Raw genomic sequence first — 24,295 nt, forward strand, 5'->3', positions numbered from 1 at the left:
CTCTTCCACCCATCAGCCACTATCAAGGAGGGCTACCTGCACAAGCGCAAGGCTGAGGGCCTGCACCTGGTCACACGCTTCACCTTCAAGAAGCGCTACTTCTGGCTGAGCAGTGAAACCCTCTCCTACTCCAAGTCCCCTGAGTGGCAGGTAGGGCCCTGCCCTACTCCCCTAGTGCCCTTGGGCTCAGGGACCCCTGACAGAATGGGGCCTCTGGAGCTGCTGATCACTAGAGCTGCGGTCAGTATGGGGAGGGTAATGCTGGCCAGGGTCAGGCACAACAACGATGGGTGCCCTGTTCTGGGCTCCCCACAGCTTCCCTCAATCCCACTTTGAAGCCCCCTTGTTCCCAGCACTGGGCTCCCCCCAGCTCTGCCTTCCAGTCCCCGCCTGTTGCCCTCTGCTACCCCTGCACTGACTTCTCCCAGCTCTGCTGATGGGTGAGGGGCTGAGGCCTGTATAGAGACCCCTCCTCCCACCTCCCCTGCTGCCGCCAAGGCACCATCTTACGGCAGGGGGCTGGGGGGTGGTTTCATCTTGCAGGTCCGCTCCTCCATCCCCATCCAGCGGATCTGTGCTGTGGAGAGGGTGGACGAAAATGCCTTCCAGCAGCCACACATGATGCAGATCATCACGCAGGACGGCGAGGGGCAGCTCCACACCATGTACATCCAGTGCAAGGTGAGCACGCACCACGAGGGGGCAGTGGCAGTGTGGCCCCTGGGGCCAACCTGTGTGTCCTGTCGTGGACGTGTCATCCTCTGTGGCTCCTGTCTTGGGGACTTAGTGTGTTAGCTCAGCCTGCAGGGGCTCGTACTTTATCTCTGCCATGCCTGGGTTTGATCCCTGGAGGGTGACCAAGATGCCAGAACCCCAGGGCGACCGTGTGTGTAGCAGGGGGCAGGTCAGTGCTGCTAGCCAGTGTGCTGGAGAGCCAGCAGCAAGTATAATGGAAGGTGCTGCCTGCTTCCTCTGTCCACAGGTAGGGCTGGATGGCTGCTGGCTTTGCCCATGTGCATAAAAGAAAGGGGAGGCCAGGCATGAACATAAAGGTGGGGATCCCAGTGGCCCCTGCATGCTGCCTGCCATGGTTGCAGTTCCTGGGTGCCGTGGCTGAGGGAAAGCTGGTATCCTGGCCTTGTAGGCAGAGGCTGCCTACTTGCATGCCCCAAGAGCAATCGGCTCTGGTGCACAGGGAGCTCTGGGTCTCAATCTAGGTAAAACTCCTTTGCAGTACCCCACTGGTGTGGGCCTTGCTTTTCAGGCTGACCCAGCCCTGCATCTCCCGTGCTTTGTGCTGCCTGTGGGTGACCCCATCCCTGAGAGATGCAAATAACTGGTGCTCCTGGACCAGCATGCACCCTCCTGCCAGAGCACAGGGGGCAAGGTGCTCCCAGGCCCCTCACCCCTGGGCTGTGATTGCAGCCAAGAGCCTGGAGTGGGAGCACTTGGTAAAGGTGATGAGGGCTGGGGGCACCCACCAGTCTCCAAGGGGCATCACCCTGGTGCCAAATTAACCCCCATGCCTAGTGAATGCAGGGGTCCAGAATGCAGGGGACCCAGGCACAGCCTAAACAGCCTGTGGGTGCCCAAAGAGCTATGTAGTGATGGCAGTGGCTCTGGGGGATGGGAGACAGCCGGGCCTCTCAGTGCACCCAACCCTGCCCCAGCCTGCCACTGACTTGAAGTGCTGTCTGAGTTGATGGATCCAGCTGTACTGGCAGCCACAGGCCACACACGGTGGGCATACTGCTGCCTGTGCCATGCCATAGGGTGGGTGGGACCAGGTGCTGATGCTACCCTGTCCCCACAGAACGTGAATGAGCTCAATCAGTGGCTGTCAGCCATTCGCAAAGCCAGCATCTACAACGAGCGTATGCTGCCCTCCTGCCACCCTGGCGCCTTCCGAGGCAGCCGCTGGACCTGCTGCCTGCAGGCTGACCGCACAGGTACTGCTCACCTTTCACCAGTTTCCTGCCTGGCAAGTTCTGGGTGGGGTCCTGGGCAGAGGGGAGGCAGCATTGGGGGTGGGATTGCCTGCAGAGTCCCAGGAGAACCCTTGATGCTGCCATTTCTCAGTGTGGGACGTGGGTGGTCGTGGGGCAAGCGAGGCCAAGGGACTCCTGCCCTATCTTTCCCAGCTCATGTCTGGTGCTCTCTGTTGACAGATCTCGAAGTGTTTTGCTAAGGAGACTGGAGTCATTGTCCCATTTCACAGATGGGGAAACTGAGGCACAGGCAGGGGAAGTAACTTGCCCAAGGTCACCCCCAAGCCAGGGGTAGAGCTGGGACCAGAATTGGGACTCCCATGTCCCAGATCAGTCTGCTAGGTTCCACTGCCGGCAGGGAGCAGACACCTCATCTTAGTGCCCCCTCCCCCTCCTTGGTGGCTGAGGCACAGTGAGAGGCCCTGGAAGGAGCCACATCCATCCCTGTCTGGCTGGAAGGCTGGGTCTCCCAAGCCCACTGCCACAGCACTGAGGCCTGATTTACAGCCAGGCTTCAGCTCTTCACCACCAAGGTCCCTGCAGGCTGAGGCCCCTACCCCCACACCCAACTTGGCAGCCCATCCTGCCTCCCCTTGGCTGCGGGATGTGCTGGACCAGTCCCCCACCTTGTCTTGCCTCCAGTACATGGCTGCAGCCGGACTCACTCTGCTGTGACCCTTGGGGACTGGAGTGACCCCCTCGACCCAGATGCCGAGGCCCAGATGGTGTATGGGCAGCTCTTGCTGGCGAGAGACAAGCTCAGGTGCATGTGACTACTGGTGGGGGACAGGAGGGACCGTGGCATGGGAGGGAAGGGAGGTGGCCATGGGTGTGTGCTGAGGAGGGGAGCATCACTTCACAGCTGGCATGGGGTAGGAGTGTGTCACAAACACAGCTGCCCTTGTGGGCTGGGAGGGGGGCTATGCTGTGGCCAGGGAGGGCAGTTAGCTTTGTAGAGGCACCAGCCTCAGGTCCTGCTCCATGGGATGGGGGCTCCAGCTCTGCCTTCTAGCCAGGTTTCAGGGAGCAGGGGAGGGTCTGATGGATTCCAGGGCATGCCTTTGGGTACACAGTGGGTCCCGCTGGCCTTTCAGTGTTGTTCCTGATCCCTCCTCTGCTCCATGGTCACTGGTTTTCTCCCCATGTGGGTGCATTCATCCATCCTCACCCTCCAGCCCAGCTGTGGCAGGGGGCTCTGTCTCTGGCTCCTCCGGCCCTGCTTCCCAGAGGGGTTTGATTGCACAGATCGCCAGCCCCATCCCTCATGGCAAAGGCACCAGTGTTGCTTGGCATCAGGCCTTGCTCAAACAGCCACCCCTCTTTCCTGCCTCCTGCGGGGGGGATGCTGTCCCCAGGCCAACACACGCTTGAAGGTCTTAAAGGGAGTCACCATTAGGACTTCATTGCTGCAGAGACCGGGGTCAAAAAGCAGGTGGTGGCCCGTTTTTAGGTCTGTGGTTGATATTACCACATGCCTCCACGAGGGGTCTTCCTTTCACCAGTTGTCACACTTGCTGCCTTTAAAGAAGCCTGTGGCCTGCAGTCCAAAGCAGGTCCCTTGGCAATTCATTCCCTGCATGCCCAGACACTGCTTCTGCCTGTCCTCAGGGGTCCGAGGCATTGCCTGCACCCCAGGAGCCAAAGCCCTCGCAGCAGGGAGGGAGGTGGAGACTGAAATCCACATGGCCTGATTCAGGGACATGAACTGCTCCAGCTACCAGACCCTCAGCCAGTCTGTCACAGGGGCATCTCTTACTGGGGTGGTTCAGCTGTGTATAATCCATTAGATATTTACCGGAACAGGAATGGGGTGCTGGTTCTCCCACTCCCCAGGGAAGTGTCCTGATCCATGGGCCGTGGGTCTGTCTGGGTTGAGAAACCATCTCGGTCGGGAACAGCAAACAAGGATGTGGCACTGTGGGGCTGGCTAGACCCTTTCATCCAGAGGCCTTCAGAAAGGTGCTCTGAGCACTCCCTTCTCTCCCTGATTAAATAACTGTCATGTAACACCTGCCCACCCTGTCTGGGCCAGACCGTTGTACAGACGGGAGTGGTCCCTGCCCCTGAGAGTTCACACTCGCCTTCTCCTCTCCCCAGGGAGAAGTACCTGGAGTTCTCCGAAGCAAGGCTGGCACTGGAGCAGGAGGAGGGGCAGGAGGGCAGCTATACCAAGGAAGGTATGGATCTGCTGCTCCACAAAGCGGCCAAGGGGGTTTGGCAGGAAGGTGCCAGAGGGATGACATTATGCAAGCCATGAAGTGGGAGCAAGCAAGAGCCTCAGCCCCTCTGGAGCCTTCAAGTGGTGCCAGCCTGGGAAGCAGACGGCTCATGGGGCATTAGACCCTGGGCCCATGCAATCCAGCTCACTCCTGCCACAGGCCAAGGACCCACCTGGTAGGCCAGCCGGGCCAACAGCAGTCTTCCCACAGTCCCATAGAGCCTGACTGCAGTGTCAGCCTGGAGGAGGAATGCTGCCTCTGAGCTCATGCCCAGGCGAGCAGGGAGGGCAGAGGGGCCTTTCCCTCTCTTAAAGCTTTCCCTGGGTTCACATGGATGGCAAGCAAATGGGGATAACCAGGTGACAGAGAAGATGGTGCCAGTCTCCCCCTGTCTCTTGCTGCTCCCTGGGTCCATGGCCACACTGAATCACCGTCAGATCCCGGGGGTGAGCAGGTGTTGCCGTTGTGCTCTGTGAATGCTCTCACCTTCCAGCAGGGGACTAGCACTCTGCTCCTCCTTGCCAGACTTGGGAGTGGGGATCCAGTGAGTCCCCTCTATTCCTGTCAGCACCTGGGGCTCCCTCCCCTGCATGTACCAGTTCCTGCTCAGGGATGGGCAGAGAGCACTGCAGGGATGTCCCTTGCAAAGTCTGTGGAGACCCCAAGCAGGAGCTTCCTGCCCTTGCTGGCCTTTTCTCATACAAACAGGCTCTCTACCCTCCATTGGGAGTCATTTTCTTGCAGATGCCAAGTGGAGCAAGTGGCCAGGGTGGGGCAGAAATCCTCTGCTCAGCCTGGTGACGCGTGCCTGGTGGGAGCTGGGTGTGGTGGGCAGCAGGGTGATGGGCCTTCAGGTGCTTTTCTGCACTGGTCTGCCATGCCCTGCCCTGCCCAGGTGCTCAGAGCTGTCTGCATCATCTCCCTTTCTCCTGCAGACCATGAACGCTCTTTCCGGGACCGCAGGATGGCTGCCACTGCCCGCCTGCTGGATGTCATCCAGGACCTGGAGCGTGCCCACAGTGCCTTTGAGTGCCGGGAGAAGGAGGAGGCGGCCACTGAGTCGTACTAGGCCTAGGCAGCCTCTACCCCCTGCCCTGTGCCACTCCTGGAGCCTGGGCCTCCATCAGACTGCACCTGCCTAGCAGCAGCATGTGAGAGCCAACCCTGGTACCAGCTCTGTCCACCCATCGGGCCTGGCATTGTGGTCTAGAGTGTGTGCAACTGAGGCAGGTCCTTGCCCTGCATTGAAGGCCAATAGGACAGGAGCAATAGGGTCACAGTAGAAGACAACACCAACACTGGCTGGAGGTGGCCCAGCGCTCCTTGCTCTCCCACCTCTGCATCTTGACACAGTGCCCACATCTGCCATCAGATGGCACCAGGGGGCACCAGGAACACTGTGTGCCCAGACCCTGAACAGGGGCAGGCAGCTGCCTGCTTCCCATGGGACAGAACAGCAAAAATCCACATGTCCCAGCCATCTCTGCCAGTGCCCTGGAGATGAGCTGCTCCTCAGCCCTCACCTGGGCCAGTACTCAACTCTGCTAAGCCGCATCTTCACAGTAAGCCTCAGTCCGTGCGTGTCTGTCCCTGGGAACTCCAGACTGGCACCTGGAGAGCTGTGGGGACACTAGTCTCTGGGTGGCAAGCTGAGGAGAGCAGCAGTACCAGGGTTTGAATTACATTTCGACTCTTGTGGGGGGGGGGTCTGTGGTGTTGGCAGCTGGAAGCCGGAAAGAGCCACTGCCTCAGGCACGGAGCAGGTTGGGGGTCTCATCTCTTATGGAGGAGCTCTTGTCTCTTATGTGGGGGCTCGCTCCCCCCGCCACCCGAGCTCCTCTGTAATTCAAACCCTGGTGATACCACAGAGGACGATGTCTTCTTGTGGCCTGGTGACATGGTAACTGTGGCTTTGATGCAACATAGAGACTCCAAGCTGCCTGAGACAGCACAGTGCAGTGCTTTGTGGTACAGATGCACCCAGTCTCACATGCCTGTAAGTGAACCATGTCTTAAAGCAGAATATGGCTTCTTCTGGTTGGCCCTTGCCCCAGGAGAGGAAGTCACCAGTTCCCAGGGATGCTTCCCTCCTCTGTTTTGTTATCACTGTGGCTTCATCTGTGTGTGTGGCAGGTGGGAGGGAGGGACTGGATCTTGTCTTCACTGGTACCTTGCTGTGGAGCTCAGCTATACCAGGGCAGTGAGAGGAGGCTGTGTGGGAGATGGGAGGGAGGCCTGGTGCGTGGGTCTGCACCTCATTTCAGCTGAAATAACTGTCCTCTGGAGCTCCAGCCACTTCCAGACTCAGAGCCACAGGGATGTGCCGCTCAGCCTGTGGTGATTGCTACATTATGTGTTGAGCCTCCAGACTCACTGAGACATGGGCTGGCTGTGCAACCAGTGCTGAGGAGAGGGAGGACCCCTCAGGAGAAGATGGAAGGAGTCCCGTATGTCAGAGCCCCCCAGGGCGATGAGAGCTGAGGCAGCCCCTTGCAGTGCCCAGCACACATTCTGGGGGGGAGACTAAGGGGACAGCCGCCATGAACCCTACTCTCCCTGCTAGCCCACTGAGGTGGAAGTCTAAGCCCTGGTGCCCCCTGGCCTTAAGTCTCTCCCCCTTTCCAGGACTGCTCAGTCTCAGCTGAGATTATCCATAGAAGAGAGTAGATGAAGTCCACCTGCAACAGGAGGAGAGTTACTGGGGTTAGGAAGGTTGAAAAAGAACCATCCAGAGAAGGCACATCCTCAGTGTACTGTGTGCTATTAGCCCATGGCTCAGCAGAGCACTGGGGTCCTGGGCTTTTCTCATACCCTGCCCTGACCCAAGTGGAAGAACTGAGATGGTTCCTCTGTGGACCACAGACCAGGTCCAGAAGCTAGAACTGCCCCCCCCCCACTTCTCAGGACATCTCATCCAGGGCCCAGGAGTGAGGTCTGGAACCTGCCTAGATCTATGAAGCTGGTGATGCCCTCCAGGGTAGGGAGCAAAGAAATGCCCCCTATGAGGGTAGGGTAAGAACCAGGATTTCCAACCACATTGACTCAGGGTACAGCAGTGGGGAGACCATGCAGCAAAGGAGATTGTGATGGGGTGAGAAGGTGGGGACTGTGACTGGAACATGAGCCTCCAAACCAGCCCCTAGCTTCAGGGCAGATGCAGGTAAAGCCCAGCCCTGCTGAGCAGCCCAGAAGAGGAGCTGGGAGGAGGGAGATCTCATCTTCTCTCCCCATGGCAAAGCTCTGCCTGCAAAGGTGCCAGCTGCCCAGTTCAGCTTGCCATACTCAGGGCTAGTGATATCACCTGGATAGATATCCCAGCCTGGAAGGTCAGGTGTGGTCCCCTGGATTTTAACTCAACAGTGTCCTCATGCAGTTCAGTGTTGTGTGCGTCTCTCTAGATGTCTTACACACACAGCCTGTGCTTAAGGACTTCTGTTTAGGCTGTGAGCTCAAAAATGAGGACCTGCCAGCATTCAGGTTGTCTATCCAGCCTTCATTCTGGTGTGTGTGTGTGTGTGTGTGTGTGTGTGTGTGTGTGTGTGTGTGTGTGTGTGTGTGAGAGAGAGAGAGATGCAGGTGCTAATTACATGATCACATAGCTTGCCTTGCATCCCACCCCTGCCACATTCAGTGTATGGAGCGATGGTGCACACAGAATGAGCTGCTTGCTGATGTTTTTACTTAACCTTGTTCAGCATGTGGCTCCAGGCCTTTGTCTTGGCACCCTGCTTTGAAATCAGTTTATTTGCTGTCTCCTGGGCTGTTCCATGGCTCTGTTGTTTGAGAGTTTCTAAGAAGCCCTGTTTGATGAGGCTGTCTTGTTATCAGTCCTATTTTACAGATGGGGGGGAAACCAAATGCCAAGACACAGAGAGATGAAGCACAGAAGTGCTCAAGAAGCTGGAGTGGCCAGTTGGAGATGCCAAAGACCTTATTTTTTAGCATGCTTAGCAACATATAGGGCTCTATGTGTTACAGCCCATCTCCCTTTGGCTTCACAGTAGCTATGGGTGTTGTGCATTCTTCAGATCAGCCCCCAGGGATGCAAGTGGGACCCCCAAAAATGAGGAACATGGAGTCAGTGAACATCCATGGAAAGACTGGTTTAAATGATTTGCCCGTGGTTACACAGGAACTCAGTGACAGAGGCAGGAACAAAACCCAATTCCCCAGGGCAGCATTAACTGCTGTAATGGAGAGATTTTTGCTTCCTGCCATGCCCTGCCTCATGCATTACACAGGAGTTTGTGACAAGTTGCCTTCACTTTGAGTCCTCTATAAAATACCAGCCCCTGCACAGAATGAGACAGGGCTCCCATAGGAAAAATAGTACATGATCATGTCATTATAATAAACTATATCATGTGTACACACATGGGAGCTACCTTCAGGCTGCACAGGTAACCAACGTCCCCTAAGTTCTGTGCGCTTCACTAAGCAACCTGCATAACGCTCACTTCACAGAGGGTTTTTGGGTGTAATTTCCAGTTTGTTTGTTTTTTAAATGCACTTGAATTTCCATCCTGCAGCATCACATTAGTGCTCACACAGGGCATCAGCAGGGTTGGAGTCAGATCCACTGCATGGGCCTCTGCCACTTGAAGTTCTGGAATAACTTCTAGCAGCAGTAGGTTGTCATCCTCTGCATAGGCCTTCACTTCTGGGGGAAGGCCCACTTTGTCAGTAGGTTTTACTGAGACATGCAGATGGCAGAGGAGGGGGCGAAACTCAGAGATCTTGGTTTCTATTCCAGGCTCTGGCAGGACATGAACTGTTGTGGGTACAGATTCTTCTGTCTGTTCCCCTCAAGTATGTCCTGTTCAGTCTTTTCCCTCCTGCCTGCCCCCTGACGCTGTCCCTTCCCCATGCTTTGCTCCATGTCCAAGTCCCATTTTCCTCACTTAGCCCATCCCAGCCTCTGCTCCTCAGGCTTCCTAGACAAGTTCCAGTTTCCTTGCCCAGCCTTGACTTAACCCTTCCCCCACCAATTCCTTCACCTCTCTCCTACCAGGCTCCTGCCCCATCCCAGAAGGTCTGGCTGGTTTTACCCCCAAATCAGACAGCTACTTTTGCCCAGAAACATGGTCCCAGTGGGTGCATCACTGTGAGCACAGAGGAAACAGACTCTCTGTGTTCAGGTGCCTGGACCCAGACACAGCTTGCACTGGTCCTGCTAGCCCTTGCCTGGAGCATGTCAGGGTGAGTTGAATGTTAAGGGAATTTAGCTGCCAAAAGCAAGCGAGTCTGTACTGAACATGTGCAGGGCAGTTTTTCTAAGGGTTACACCCCATTTCAAAGCCCTGCTCTAAAACACTTCTCAAAGTGTAAGCCACCAGAATGTTTTGGAATGGACTAAACAATACTTCCTCTCTGCCCGTTTTCAGCCATGGTTGATATTTTCCAATAAACTCCAGCCAGAGGAAACAAAATCCAGAGCATGGAAAATCTCAGCTCCAGCAATTAGTCTGGCAAAGTTATAAGCAACTGACCACAGCCATATAATGCCAGGTGACCAGTGACCTTAGCAATAGGGCTTTTGCTTAGACCAGTCTGAACTGGGGGCATCACAGTCATATACTGGGCTGCTTGGCCCTGAACAGGAAGCATGTTGGATTCTTTGAAGTTTATCACCACAAACCACTCTGAGCCTTGTCCACCCTGGCTGCCCAAAGCAAGTGGCCCTGTGACTGTCAGGGGTTGTCAGCCTGTGCCCAGAAGCTGTAAGTACAATGCACTCCTCTATTGGTAAAAAGGACCAACATAACAAATGTCATTTACATGAGCTGCCTGCCCTTCATCCTCTAATGGTATTGGGGAATCACCATAACTGACATGAAATTGGACTAGGGATCAGGGGACTGCCGGAAAGACCAGGGGAGGACTAGGATCCAAGACTTTGTGGAAGATTCCCAAGCATCCTGGACTCTCCTTTGCTGAGGACTCTGTTCGAGAGACGATGCAGAGGCCTCCACAGTACAGCTGCTTTAGACTGTGCCATAAGATAAGGCCCAGGGGACAGAGGCTGAGCAGAATGGGCCCCAATGCCAGCCCAGCACCCCTGTTCAGCAAGATTGTGAAGCTGAGTGAAGAGCAGCACCCAGGGACCCTCAACAGACTTGGGATCAGACACCCACCTGTGAAGAAACACCTGAGCTGCTGCCGCTTGCTGCTCCCAACCGTGAGTGAGGTTATGCAGGTGAGTCAAAGGGACATCCCTGCCAGACCAGGCTTCCCAGGGAGTGAAATGGACTGCTACCAGGGAGGGCCCCTGCCTGGGAGTCTTCTTACAGCTCTGTTCTCTTGTGTCCCCCCATGTTTGGACTGTGCCCCTTTCCCATAATAAAGTTTCTCTGTTTGTATGCAGTCTGGGCATGCATGTGAGTGGGCACTCAAGCTGATTCAGTTGTTTGCCAACCATTGTTCAGCCAAAACATCTCAGCTGTGTTTAAGGAGAGGGCGAGGGGGACTATGGTTGACCCACCTGAGCTCTGGTGTCTTTAAAAAGCTCTACTTGGACCCTGCCTTGTAAGCAGAAACTTGGCAGCCAGTGGTCTTGGTGTCAGGGATGGGTCTTTTGCCAGCCCCTGAAGATCTGTCCAGGCTTATCCACACCGCAAGCCTTTGGAGAGTCACAGCCGCACCTGCTCAGGGACCCACAGAGTTAGTAGCTAATATTCTACCCACACCAGTGGCAGGCTGCCACTTGGAGCAAAACAGGACTTTCCTTGCCATCATAGCACTGGGCCCCAGAAATGAGAGCAGGGCGTTGTTCTCACCTGTGCACTCAGCACCTGGATCCTGTCGCTGACCCCGCCACAGAATCCCTGTATGATGCTGGGCAAGTCCTTTGAACCAAACTTCCCACAGGTGGTCGCTGTACTCTCGCTCACTGGGCACCACTGTGATGCCCAGGGGGTCTGGTTCACAGAAGTGCTGAGGACAATTGAAGTGAATGGGAGCCGGCTTTGGACCAAGGAGGCTAGCTAACTACCCATTTTCTGAGAAAGCAGGTCCCAGGTGTCTCCACTTGGACACCCCATATAAGTGGAAAATTCTGATCTTTATATACCTGGGTCTCAGCTCCTGACCTCTAGAACTGGGCTATAGCTTTAGAGGGGGTGTCTGTTCCCCGGCAGTAAAGCATCCAGAGGCTGTAGCCATGAGCTCCACTGAGCAGCGTGTGAGGAAAAGAGTAATCTGGCCTCAGCACGGGGTTTGAACAATGTGCAGTGACTAAGCTCCTGGGCCCCATGCTTATCCGTGAGGGTGTCTCAGCCCTGACCCGTTGCTCTGTGAGCATGCACAGTCTATCTTGTGTACTGGGGCCCTACCCCTCTATGCCGCTGAGATCCCCACCTGAAAGGCAGTGGCAGACCCCACTAGCCAGACTTGGGGCGCACTGGCTGGCTGCATCTCTGCAGACGAGATGGCAGCTTTGCAGCACTAAGCACATTCCCCTTGGCGCCAGCAGTAGCAGCTGCAAGCCTCTGCTCCTCAGGGGAATGGGCCAAACCCAGCAGCACAGCAGCAGTAAATAGCTCATCATCAATCACGGCTCAGCCCAGGTTACCTGTACAGCCTCTTTGTGAGGGATGCATGGCCTGGGGAAGGGCAGGAGGGGACTCCCTCTGCTTCTTAGCCCCCGTTATGAGGGGAAGTGCATTCCCTCCTGCTCCTGCCATGCTGAGGTTGCATGGCCTGAAGACACTCTGGTGAAGGGGGAGCCACTCATTTGCAGGCTGCATAGCCCCGTGTTGTGTCCCTTGGTGCCCTAGACAGGGCTATGATAAATGGAGCCTGCGTTTAGGAAACGCTTTTGTACCCAAAGAGCTCCCCAGGCACAGATGCGAGAGAGAGAGTTGTAATCCCAGTGCAAATGGCCAGAGATCTCAGCTTTGTATTTCCCTGAATTGAGCAGCAAATGAACACTAGTGTCTTTTGTGCCATGTCCTACTACAGCACTACATCCCTGACTGGAGACCAAAGTGGGCTGAAGAGAGGTGTCAAGAGAGCTCAGTCCCTGTTTTGCTACTGTTTCCCTATGAGACAAGTTCAGGCCCAGTACAGGCACCAGAGTAACCTGTGTCCCCTCCTGGGGGTGCCAGGTATGGCCTGTACCGCAGCTCCCTTGGAAGTGCCTGTCCTCTGTTAGCACCTGCCCTTGCTTGCTGCCAGAGATCTGTGTCCAGGCCACAGAGACAGAAAACAACTAAGCAGCACAGCATGGATGGGAGAAAGGTCATCAGCTACGTGCTTTACACTGTTGCTCCCTGTGAGGCACGGGAGCATCACCAGGGCCCCCAGGCAGGGGACACAGGATCTGCCTAGACCCCACATGTACACCGATCACCCCCCATTGGTGCTCCGTGTGCATGGGCAGGAAAGGAGAGATGCCTGGTGGCACCAGGAAGCTGGGGCTGGGTGTGCGTGAGAAAGAGCAGGAGACAGGTTTGGGGGGTTGTTTGTGTTCCTGTGTGGGCAGGGCAGGCGAGTGGGTGTTGTCCCTCTGTGTGTGCGAAGGCGAGGGTGTGTTGTTCCTGTGTGGGGAAGGGTATGTTTGTGTGAGAGAAAGGAAGAGGGGGGTCATGCGCCCTGTGTTTGGGCAGGGCTGGAGGGTGTCGTGGGGGAGGCAGCTGCTCTTGGGCAGGGAGGTGTTGAGGTGGAGGCGAAGGAGCCCTTGCTGTGGGTGGGTGGGAGCAGGAGGGACATGTAGGAGGCTGTGCCTCCCCAGGCTGAGGGTGAGGGGTGCTGTGCATGTGGGGAGGGAAATGTGCCTTGGGGAGGGTGGAGGCGTGTGGGTCTGTACATACTGCCGTGTGCCCTTGCCCAAGCCAACAGCAGTGCACTCAGTGTCCTGGTGAGCTCTGTCCTGTTCCCATGCGGGTGCAGTCCGGGGAGAGCCCAGCCCTGCCACCCAGCTCCAGACCAAGCTAGTTGCTAGGTAGAAGAGAGAAGATTTATGTCCTCAGCTCCTCCTAGGGACATACGCGTGGCTGTCCTTTCTGGGCGATTAGCCCGGCGTTAGCAGCAGCCCCTCTCTGGGACCACGGCTCAGCACAGCATGGAGGATGGATTTCTCGGATCTAACCCAGGCATCCTGCACCCTGGCAATGACACAGGGGCTTTGGGGAGACAGAGGGTCGGTGCCTCCAAACCACAGACCAGCGTCACATGTGGCCAGTGCAGAAAAGCCCGCATGGGGGAGGGAGCTCTTCCCCCTCCCCAGCAAGAAGCTCTGGCCACAGGAATCCTCTTGTTAGCTCTTCCCCCGCTTCAACTGTCTGCCTCCCTGGAAGCCTTGCCTCCCATCCTGGAAACACTGCTCCAGGCCCTGAGACACCTGCTCATGCTATGATCACTGCTTCCCTGGGTAGCTGCCCATAAGATGCTACTTACAGCTTTAATGAGCACCAGCTGGGTTGCTGAGCAAGAGACAATCCAGCAAGTCCTGCAGACAGGCAGGCGTGGCTGGCAGGAGCCTGGTTCTGCAGCATCAAGCCCTCAGGTGAGGGCCCAGACAGAACCCACCAACCCTCACCACTTCCAGACCTGGCTACAGGGAGGAATGGAGATTAATGCCAACCCCAGCGAACTGCTAGGCCCCTGGTGCTGCTGGGCACAGGTAAGGCATGGATTAAACATGGGATTTAGCCCCTCTTCAGGAGTGATCAGGACCTGGGTCTATGAACTCCCAGCAATGGGAGGGATTATTGGGAGGCTGTGCCTGGCTGATTCCCTTTACATTCCTTAATTCTAGGGGTGCCAATAGACATGGGGATGGTGTGGAAAGGCTGCAGTAGCAAAGCCCTTTCTGTCATCATGAATAATACAACACCAGCACTGCCTAGCTGGATTCATTGCAGGTAACACACTGCTGCTGTTTGACCTGGCGAGTGTTTGCCGCCATCCCCCTAGGAGAGACTCTGTGTGACCCATTGCTTAGCATTGACTGCTGTGGTCAGGACTGAGGCTCACTGGTTCAAGGGGATGAATGCTCCCAGTTAAAGTCACACTGATACCAGTTTAACTGCACCTAGTTTGGGGCCTGTTCTTGTTACTTCAGTCTAAAAATCCCACCTCTACCAGTACAAAAACCAGTGCATGAACCCAATGGCATGGCTGTACCACAGTGGGGAATGCAGACACACCCAGGCTAGCTTTCAGTGAGCCAGTGCAGCCAGTGGAAGAAGCCCAGGCACAGTGGCACAGAGCTCAGTGGGGGCAGGACTTACCTATGCAGTCATCTGACAGTCACCCTGCACAGACCTCCGTGCTGCTGCGGACAGACTGCTCCAAGCATCTGAGCAAGCTAGATCAAGCAGCATAGGCAGATATGAAGAGGCATTGACTGTCCCGGGGGGGCATCTACATGTGCATTAATGCACTTTAGTGAATGCACATTAAATCTAGTACTTTGCTAGTACTCCATTGTGAGGTACTGTACTAGGAAAATGCGCATTAGCCTGACTTAATGCACATTAACTAAAGTGAACACTTTTTACGTGCTGCTTAATGTGCATTAGCCTATTTTAACGTGCATTAAGTAAAAAGCATGTTTTTTTATGTGATGCTTTAATGCACATTAAAATAGGCTACTGAACATTAAAGTGCACATGCAGACATGCCCAGGAGGGAGCTTAAATGAAGCAAAGCCTGAGAAACCGGGAAAGTGACTTGCCAGAGATGACAGTATATTAGTGGCAGAGTCAGGAACTAACCCAGATCTGAGTCCCAAGCCAGCGCCCTGGGCACCGACCTGACAAGAAGATGGTGTGCTTTGCTGAATGACACTTCTTGGTTCCAATGAAGTCTTACGGGGCTAATGCAGAAGGAATTTAGGCCAGAGATAGGGAATTAAATGCTCCTTTCTCCCTTCCTTCGTGCCCTGATTCTTGCTTGCAAAGGACCCTTGAACCAGCATGGGAGTGCAGAAATGAGATGATCCCTTAGCCTTCAAGGCAATGAAGAGGCTGCATCAGGTACTTCTGGATTGCACATTTATTTAATAAGTTGTAAAGACACCAACACATGCCGAGCATGAAAGAGGCGATTCAAACAAAGGAAATTACAAAGCCCTTAAGGATGCCCAGAGAGGCCCTGTACAGAGACCAAGCCATCTTCAGGAGTTCGATCCCAAAGAGCCACCTGGAGCCCACAGCTCCCAGCATGCCTTGTTCCCCTTTGATCCCAGGAGCATAAGCTCAGAGTGTGAGATGCTGGGAACCGGGGTCTCCACAGACCACCTCTCAGTGTCCAAGACACCCAGCTACAATCTCCTCCATTTTGATTAAACCAGGCAGCTGTTGCTCTCCCACTGGGTTCCCCAAGTAGATGCTCCCCACATTAACTGGCTCCCCTGGCTAGGGAGAACCAGTAGGCCAGGCTGGGCGCATTTGCAGAGCAGTTCCCATGCAGACTCCCCAAGTGGAGTGAGGCCCTTGGTAAAGCCATTTGCCTGCTATTGCTGCAAAGGTGGGGACAGCAACCCCCCCCACCAGGCGAGAGGGGCATTCTCTGGGTACTGGGGAGGTGCTGATGACCCACAGAGGTTGCCCTGAGGCATGAAGGGATGCTACATTCAAGCCCTACCTCCCTCCTTGTTCACTACTGACCCCCCTCCCTTGACCTGCCAGCCTCCATATAACAAAAGGGCTATCGGAAGACCCATCTGCTCATGTGAAGCGATGGAGGTGCAGGGGCTGTTGGGTTCGTTGCAGGCTCCTGGTCCAGCATTTGGCCTGCGCGCTAGGCAGAAGCTGTGCTGATGGGCTCCCCTGACACCGGGTGCCACCTCCTGACACAAACCACTTAGCTAGATGAGACCTCATGCAGGACATGAACCAATGGGCTTTCCTGCTCAGGGGCAGAGACTGGTGGGTCAAGAAGAAAGACTCCTCCCTACCACATTGCTACCCCAGGCTTGGCCCCATCATCATCAAGGAGAAGGAATAAAGCAGTCTGCAGACACACACACCTTTTGTGCCCTCACACCTCTGCCCCATTTCTCTCTCTCCCCCCTCCCCCCACACACTTTCTCACCCCCCTGCATTTCCCTTCTCAGATCCTGCCTAGCTCCTCTCACCACCCTCCCATTCCCCCTCCATGCCTTCTCCACTTGATTCTATCACCAGCATGGGCCTTATCCCAGCCCTCCACCCACCAAGCTGTACTGACCAGTGGCGCTGGGCTGTGAGCTCTAGTGAGCCCCCAGTGGCATGCCCAGCCTCAGAAGAGCTGTGGAGCTGAGGCTATGGGGGCTGGCTGTGCCCCAGACATCAGATCAGGTTCTAGGGCAGACTGGCCACCCCCTCATGACCCCGGAACACCAGGGGTTGGGGGTGGGGGCTGTTTGGGGCTGGCTTCTTCCCCTCCAGCAGTAACAAAGCAGGTGCTCTCCTGGGTGGCAAGGACAACATGTACCCTTTCATGGTACCTTCTCTTATTGCCCTGACAGGTTGCTGGGCCAGTAGCACTCAGGGGATGTGTGTGTGCGCGCGCGCGTGCATGCATACATGCATCCAGTTTGTGTGCACACGATGTGATTATATCAGAGGGATATCTCCATATGCAAAGTGTGCACAGCAGTGTGCGCTGGGGGGAGGGGTGTTTGGGATGGTATTTGCATGTGCAGTATGCATGAAGAGGTGCACGTGTGTGTGCATATACACATGGCAGACGTGGAGGAGCAGTTATATATGAACGTGTCAGAGGATGTATGGTGCTTGTGTGCACAATATATGTAAAGGGATGTATGCATGTGTGTCTGTTCACAGTGCATAAGTGGTTTTGCCTGTGTGGTGTGCATATGTTCATATGTGTTTCTACATGCACTGATGCATGTGGTCAGAGCATCTGTGTGCATACATGGTATGTGCATGTGTATTCCACGAGCTGCTCTCTGTCCCCAGGACAGGCCTTTTTCTATGTTCCCCCAAAGCCGCACTGTCCCAGCTGAGTTCTGAATAGGAGGCCTGGTGCATACTTGGGTTCTGCAGGCCTGTCAGACAGAGGGTACCATGGTGCGGGAGCTGTTAAGCATCCCCAGACATTGCCAGAGCACAGGCCAGTGCTGGCTTGACTGCCTCTCCAGCATGGCACTGTGTGCATGACCCATACTTCCCTGCAGAACCCTGCATCCACCTGGAAGGGGGACCTGTCACTTTGGGTGCAGGTCCTGGTCACAGCTGCCACTGAGGACATGAACTGGTTGCTGCAAGGTCAGGAGCACATAGTCCTCACAGTCACCATGGCATTGCTTTGGTACCTCATTGCAGCCTCAGATTTCCCTCTGAGGGAGTGGAGACTTACAGCCAGCTCAGAGTGGCCAAGACAGCCACTACAACAACCACAAACAGAGGTCAGGCAGCACCAAGAGGTGGCCTGTCCCTGGGCTGAGGGACATTTGGCTTGGGAGTGTGCCCTAGGCAAGGAAGGGCCCAGTGCCTTCTGGGGACAAGGGAAAGAAAGGAAATTTCTGTGGAGAGATTGGGAATGCAAAACTGGAGTGGGGGGGGAGGGGCATAGACAGACATACACATACCCTGATGTAACTCACATCACTTGTATACCCATGTAAATGACACTGGGATAAGGAGTAGACAGAAGGGCAGCTATCATACAATAACTCAGACAGTAGGAACTATTACAGCACCTTGCGATTCATGGCAGGGGAGCAGGTAATAGCCTATCTGCCTTGAGCAAAGAGCTACCCCAGGACAGGCCCAAACAGATGACATATACATAAGTGTCACTTATACCAGGAAAGATTTACCCCCAATTCTTTTGGAGATAATTCTCCACCAGTGAAATACAAGTTACACTGCTGTAAATGTGCCATCTCTCCCATCCAGATAGAAGTAACAGGTATGAGGGCACGTGTGTGAGACCAGGTGATAAATAGGATGTGTTTGTGCCTGGGAGAGGATGTGCAAGACACAGTGAGTGTAGCAGCAAGACCATGCATGAAGGCGGTCAAGGGAGGAAGCAAGGCAGTGTATGCGAGGTGCTGTGTCTGGGTGTGTACATGCTGCTACTGCTTTGTACAGTCAACAGGCTGTGTGAGAGCAGGTTGTGTGCATGTGCTGGTGTTTGCCTGACAGGGAGGAGACCTACAGAGCACAGCTTGGCCTGCAAATAAGAGCCTTCTGCTGCTTCTGGCATTCCAGGGAAACCTGCCCACAGACAGCTCCCTCCTGCTGGGAAGGGGTGGAGGTGCCCCAGGCTGGAACACCGAGCAGGACACTTGGTTATCAACCCAGGAGCAGAGAAAGATGGGAGCTTCCAGCTCCCTTTAAGCCCCTGTCTAGACGCAGAAGCCTGGCACTAGATATTGGCTCAGCCCTAGCCCCCTCAGACAGCCCTTTGTTAGACCCCAGTGCCTGGCACTGGTGGGAGAGGCAGGGGACTGCTTCTGTTAACAGCCACAAGAACAGCCCTGCCAGGAGGACAAAAAAGGGACCACAGCAAGGAAACAGAGCCTCAGCTTGTGTTCATGTCTTTCAGGCCAGCTTTTCCTCTGGCTCTGCCTCAGCACTCCCCCACCCTTCTTCACATCACTCTCCTGCAGATGCATGTCCAAGCACCATTGCACGCGCACACCACCCCCCCATCCAGAAAGAGCTAAAGAGGCACTGCGCTCTGCGTCTGCCCAAATGCCACAGGGACACCCTCCCCTCCACTCCCAGATGCCATTCTCCTCTCCCTCCACCTCCCTCTAGCTGTTTGTGTAGGCTCCAGCCCAGCAGGGCAGCTTGGCAAGACATGGAACCTTGTGTACGGACTGCAGGCAAGTGCGGTGTGGGGGAGCCACATGGGTGCGCTGTGGCCATTAGCCAATCAAAAGGAACGGGGAATTTTAAAGGGCTGTCATCAGCCTGTCTACACAGCAAACGTCACGCTCCCTCCCCATTGCAGCCCTAGAATGGCAGCAGGTCCATAATAACACTTAGTACTACTTACATGCCACTTTTAATATGGGAGCTCAAAGCACTTAAATAGGAAGGGCAGATTCATCCCCACTTTTGCAGCATGGAAAACTGGCACAGTGAGGTGAAGCAACTCACCCAGCGAGTCCATGGCTAAGCCAGGGCTAGACCCCAGGGCCCCTGACCAACTCTCCCCTGCATGTATCAAAGCCTCACCCACCATTAAACAATCATCACCATATTGGCACCATGCCATCTGTCACAGTGTATGTGCTCCCCTGGGCATCCCTTTAAATCCTCAGCAGTAAAAACCAAAAGGGCCAGTGAATGCATCTGTCACTCACCAATGACAGAAGCTGGGCTGGCTGTTGATTGCTGTTCTGCTGCCCTCTCTCAAAGAGGAAGGGAACTGCTTCTGCATGGTTTCCATGAAGGGCTGTTAGGTGTTTAACATGTGGTACACAGGGCTTGGCTGGCTGGTGTACACACAGTGCAGAGTGCAATTATTGACCCTGCCGGTTTGTGTCAGCTCTGTTGATTTCAGAAACTTCAATACACAAGGGAATGGAGGGGGTACTAAGCAGAGGACTAGGAGATCTAACAGTGGGCCAGACTGAGTTCAGTCCAATAAAGCATAATCCCTTCCAAATCAACCACTGCAGGAGCAGAACCAATCAGCCTTCCTTTCTCCACCTGTGCCCAATGGTTCAGTTGGATGAAGTTCCAACTCCCTGCCAAATTCCCAAGTCCAGGTCCCTATCCCCACTTTGTCCTTCAGAGGCAGCAATGACCGCAGGGGGGAAACAAAACGACTGAGAGGAAATTATGCCAGGGGATACAGCAGGGGGTTCACCCAGACAATGATGGCACAGACCAGACATGACAGATGGTGGCAGTGGTGGTGCAGGAGAGACCTGAAGGTGCCCTGTTGGTTGTGTATATGTGTTCTATTATATATAATATAATGTACAGGATAATCTTAGAGATATATACGATGCGTGTGTGTGTGCGTGTGCGCGCGTGTGTGTGTGTGTGTGTGTGTGTGTGTGTGTGTGTGCGTGTACAATCAAGGCAGAGGGTGTCCTATAACAGGAAAAGTCTCACAGATCACAAGAGTATTATAAAAATAATAACCACCCCACTTTTGGTCACTCACGTGACTCCTGCCTTCAGCCTGCTGCTCCTTGATCAGGAGGCTCTGGGAGGGGAGGGCACAGTATTGGTTATATAGAGGCAGAGGGGCAGACAGTGCTGGCTGGAGGATGACGGGCAGTTCTGGGGTGCTCCTCAGCCCCCCTCTCCCCTCCCCAGCATTGTGGTATGGAGGTTGATCAAGGTTGAGGCAGCAGAAGCAGAGGGAGAGCTCTGGGAAGGTGAGGCAGGCTCTTGGTCGTGATGGTGGACGGATACACAGACACACGCACGCACACGCAGGCAGGCAGGGGGTTGTGCTGCCACAGAGCACGCTGGCAAGGGATGGGGCAGGACAGGCCATCCTGCTCAGTCCTTCAGGTTGGCCTCTGAGACCCCCTGTGCCATGAGCTCAGCCAGGACATTGTCCAGGTAGTTGGGGTCAGGGTAGCCGTGCCCGGTGAGGTTGGACCCAAACTCTGTCTTGTGGTGGATCTCATTCCAGACCACAGTGTCGGACTCGCCTGTTGTGTTGGACGTGCCAATAGTGAAGATGAGCCGCCGGTCCCAGGCCACAATGAGGAGCTTCAGCACCTGCAGAGATGGGGGAAGGTGACATAACTGCAGGGCAGAGGCCCACCTCAGCCTGCCAACACAAGTCAAGCACCTCCTGGCTTGGCAGGATTCCCTCAGAACCCAGCTATTCTCCCTCAGGGCCCAGCTGGTCCTCTCCAAGCAGGTGTTTGTTCTTTCCCCTGCCTGGCCATGGCACCACAGGGAACATCATAGGGGGTTGCTCCCTGCTTGGTAGGGGCAGATCTTCCTCAGGACATTTCTAGTGCTTGAGAAGCATCTGTGCCACATCACAGCGGGTTTGACCCAGAGGAACAAGTACCTCTGCTAGGGAATGGCACCAGGACAAGAGCTCACACTGAGCATCCTCTGGAGCAGTGGACTCCAAATACAGTGCTTCCTTATGCAGGAGCATGGATACAACCCCTGCCTCAAGTCCTCTCCATGACATGGAGCTGAGGCCCCTGCCCTGAGCTCTCTCCTTGTCTGGCACATTCTCAGAGTCCTCTAGGCCCAGATCCAGGTAAAGACAGTGTTACCAAGGTGCCAAATGGCCAGATCCTGCACAGCCCTGATGTGATTTCTGTGAAGGGGGGGCTTGACACCTTGCAAGACCAAGCCTGAAGTTGAGGGCAAGAGGTCTGACACTCTGCCCCCTGGAAAGACCAGCCCAGGCAGGGGTTACGGAGGGGCTTCCATGACAGGAGCCTTCCCAGCATTCACATTGCATATGTGAGTTATATAGCTCCACGTGCCAGCTGCTGGGTTCAGGGACGCATTGTGAGGTTTCCACAGCAGCTCTGCCAACCCCTTTACCTGCTGCACAACAAGAACCACATGCACTACAGAGGCTGTCAATCTCCACATAATAATTCCCCCATGTACCTCCTGAAGAGCGGGCTGGCTCTACATGAGGTTGCTATGCTGAAGAGGGAGGGAGCCACCCTCTGCAGAAGCCCACTCACCTTCCTGCCTCTCTCATTGTCGGGAAGGTAGCAGTGCCGTGGGAAGCCTCGTGCCGTGAACTTCTTCCCGGGGTTTGGGTGCTCTGGGCCCTGGCAGGGAACAAAGCAAGTCCTGCCATTTATACCACATCAAACCCAAAGGCAGCCCACCCATTCACCACCCCTCAAGCATGCTGCTTATGGGCACCAGCCACCAGAAGAGGCCAGGAGTGAGATTCATTAGCTAGCTATGACTTTGGGGCACAATGAGGACAGAAAGGCTGAGTAAGATCCTAGAACAGAGCCACTGAATGGGAGTCTCCCTGGCACAGATTAGGCATACAGGTGATGGGGTCTGCCACAGACCCACTGGTATGTCTACTGGGTGTTGAGTCTGGGGTATCACCCTGGCAGCCACTGGCAGAAACCCTGGCCTCTCATCAGTTGGTTTCATGGTTAAGAGCAATGAATTATGTTCAGCCCTATGGAGAATCTGCATAGAAGAGGGCAGTTCCCTGCTGGTCTGGCCTCACCCCTTCTACAGAGGAAGTTCCAATGGGAAACCCAGGAAAGCAGCGGTTCCTGGGCAGCTCACCTGGATCCCAGTGGGGATGTCATAGACAATGCGGATGGTTTTGCAGTCTGTGTAGCCCGGCAGTGAGTGGGGGATGATGTGGAACTCCATCTTCCCAGGGGGCTGGGTCCCGGTCTTCTCCCCATAGATAGCCTTACAGGTTGGGCACTGCAGACTGCCATCCTGGATGCACAGGGGAGGTGGTGAAAGCAAAGGGGGAGAAACATTACCCACCCAGACAGAGACCTTCCCTGCCTCAGAAGGGACACGTGGAACATGCCTTTGGGCCCAGAGAACAGTTGCTCACACATACCCCATCCCAGCTGTGGAAACAGACAACAGAGTCACTGCCCAGTGTGGATACCTCCATGGCAGCAGTCACACTTCCCGGGATGCCAACTTCCCCCCATGGGGGCTGTTCATAGATCAGGGCCAAACTCAGCCAGAGTGTGTGTTTGTTGAGCTGGTGTGAGCTTGTTGGGCTGTGCCAGGAATGGTCTGACCCACTACCTCCACTACAGGCCCAGTTCTGACTGGGAGAGACCCAGTGGGTTGGGGTGGGTGGGTGCAGTGACCAGGGAGGGGGAAGATCTGGAAATCAGGCTGGGCCTCAGATGGCCCTTTCATGTCACAATCATGTCCACTACCCACCAGGCCTCTCTCAGGGCAGGGTAGTGGCTCTGGTCCTCTGTGGCACTCACCTTGTTGCCATTGTTGTACATGGCGACCAGACAGAGCAGGTGATACATGTGCCCACACTTGCCCAGCTTGCCCACCAGCTCTGGCTTCACTCCCTTGTGACTGAGGACGCCCTCATAGCCGGACGAAGTGACCAGCCTCTCCATGCAGATGGTGCAGTCCTGCCAGGCAGACAGGATGGTGATCAATGCACAGAAAAAGCTCCAACCAGCCCATGGGCTTCACAGAGGCAGGCTGGGCCCAGTGCTTTTCCCCTGCCCCTGTCCCTGCCCCTGCCCCCGCCCCCAACCCTCTGCCCTTACCCTGCTGGCAGTTTTGCATCAGCTCCCTCTGGCCTGAGGGGCACCAGGCATCTGATTTCAGGCTACAATGGCTTCCCTGCCTCTGGAGACAGCTCCTTGGTCTGGCAAATCTGCCATTCACCTGGCCTGTCTCCCTCAATATCTATCTGCTTCTCCCAGTGTCCTTCCTCTCTTCCATTCATCCTCTCCCAATCCAGCTTTCTCTTTCCCTTTGGCCTCTCTCCATACACCTTCCCTTCCCTCTCCTAACACCTCCTTATCTCATAGCTGCAGCCCTGGCAGGGACCATTCAAGATGAGCAGCTACCTTTAACCTCATCTTGAATAGCATCAAGGAACTATCCATGTCTGCTGTAGCAAGCTCCCTGACTGGTCCAGGGACAGGACCACAGACAGAAATCCTGAACAGAGAGCAGAAGTCTCCAATTCCTCTTGTTCCAGCTGCACTACCTCTGCTTGCTTTGGGGCCACTGCACAGGGGTGCAAACAAAGTTAACACCCAGCTGGCCCTGGTTACCTGAGTGGGCCTGACTGCTAGATGCCTAACTACTTTCAGCGGTCCCAGTTGCCTGCATGGGTGCAGCTGCCTTCTTAGGCTTATAAGCATGCCTCTCTGGCTAGTCTTGGGTTGCTGACTTCTTGTTCTTGCCTGTTGGTTCCTAGGCTTCACCCTGCCTTCTGAACTCTTGTTCCAGACTTTACTCCAGACCCTTGTTTTCTGATAGCTGGCCCCTGGCTTGTGGCTTTAGTTTGGCAACTGTCCATGTTCTGGTCCTGGATGATTACAGCTGCCTGCTCTGGACCCCCAAGCTAGTGACTCCAGTCTGGATCCCTGCCTTCTGTTCCTATGCCCCATGCTTGCGGTTCTATCCAGAGTGATCACCTGTGTCTTGGGCCCTTACAGACCTTGACCTTCTGTCCTGCCTGCTTCTGATCCCCTAA

The 24,295-nt window shown here is 55.1% G+C and overlaps 2 protein-coding genes across 4 annotated transcripts in view; one reads left to right on the plus strand and one right to left on the minus strand.

Annotated features, from left to right (window-relative positions):
- The window catches only part of RASAL1 (RAS protein activator like 1), a 44,947-nt gene extending 36,506 nt beyond the window's left edge, over positions 1–8,441 (plus strand). The window contains exons 17-22 of the mRNA XM_025192724.1: positions 1–150; positions 544–681; positions 1,814–1,949; positions 2,631–2,751; positions 4,086–4,165; positions 5,143–8,441. The exon at positions 1–150 is cut by the window's left edge and continues 9 nt beyond it. Of these exons, the coding sequence (XP_025048509.1) occupies positions 1–150; positions 544–681; positions 1,814–1,949; positions 2,631–2,751; positions 4,086–4,165; positions 5,143–5,276 (759 nt within the window). The 3' untranslated portion in view covers positions 5,277–8,441. The remainder of the gene's footprint in view (positions 151–543; positions 682–1,813; positions 1,950–2,630; positions 2,752–4,085; positions 4,166–5,142) is intronic.
- Positions 1–24,295, minus strand: part of DTX1 (deltex E3 ubiquitin ligase 1) — a 118,779-nt gene that overhangs the window by 12,912 nt on the left and 81,572 nt on the right. For 2 of the 3 annotated variants that reach the window (XM_025193126.1, XM_006016802.3), the window contains 4 exons: positions 23,055–23,213; positions 22,375–22,536; positions 21,801–21,890; positions 15,196–20,856 (listed from right to left, as the gene is read on the minus strand). In XM_025193126.1, the coding sequence (XP_025048911.1) occupies positions 20,632–20,856; positions 21,801–21,890; positions 22,375–22,536; positions 23,055–23,213 (636 nt within the window). In that variant the 3' untranslated portion in view covers positions 15,196–20,631. Of the gene's footprint in view, positions 1–15,195; positions 20,857–21,800; positions 21,891–22,374; positions 22,537–23,054; positions 23,214–24,295 lie in introns of those variants that run through there. The other variant, XR_003092031.1, reaches the window with a different exon arrangement.

The sequence above is a fragment of the Alligator sinensis genome, unplaced genomic scaffold (assembly GCF_000455745.1).
Source record: "Alligator sinensis unplaced genomic scaffold, ASM45574v1 scaffold216_1, whole genome shotgun sequence".
In the NCBI taxonomy this organism is placed as follows: domain Eukaryota; kingdom Metazoa; phylum Chordata; order Crocodylia; family Alligatoridae; genus Alligator; species Alligator sinensis.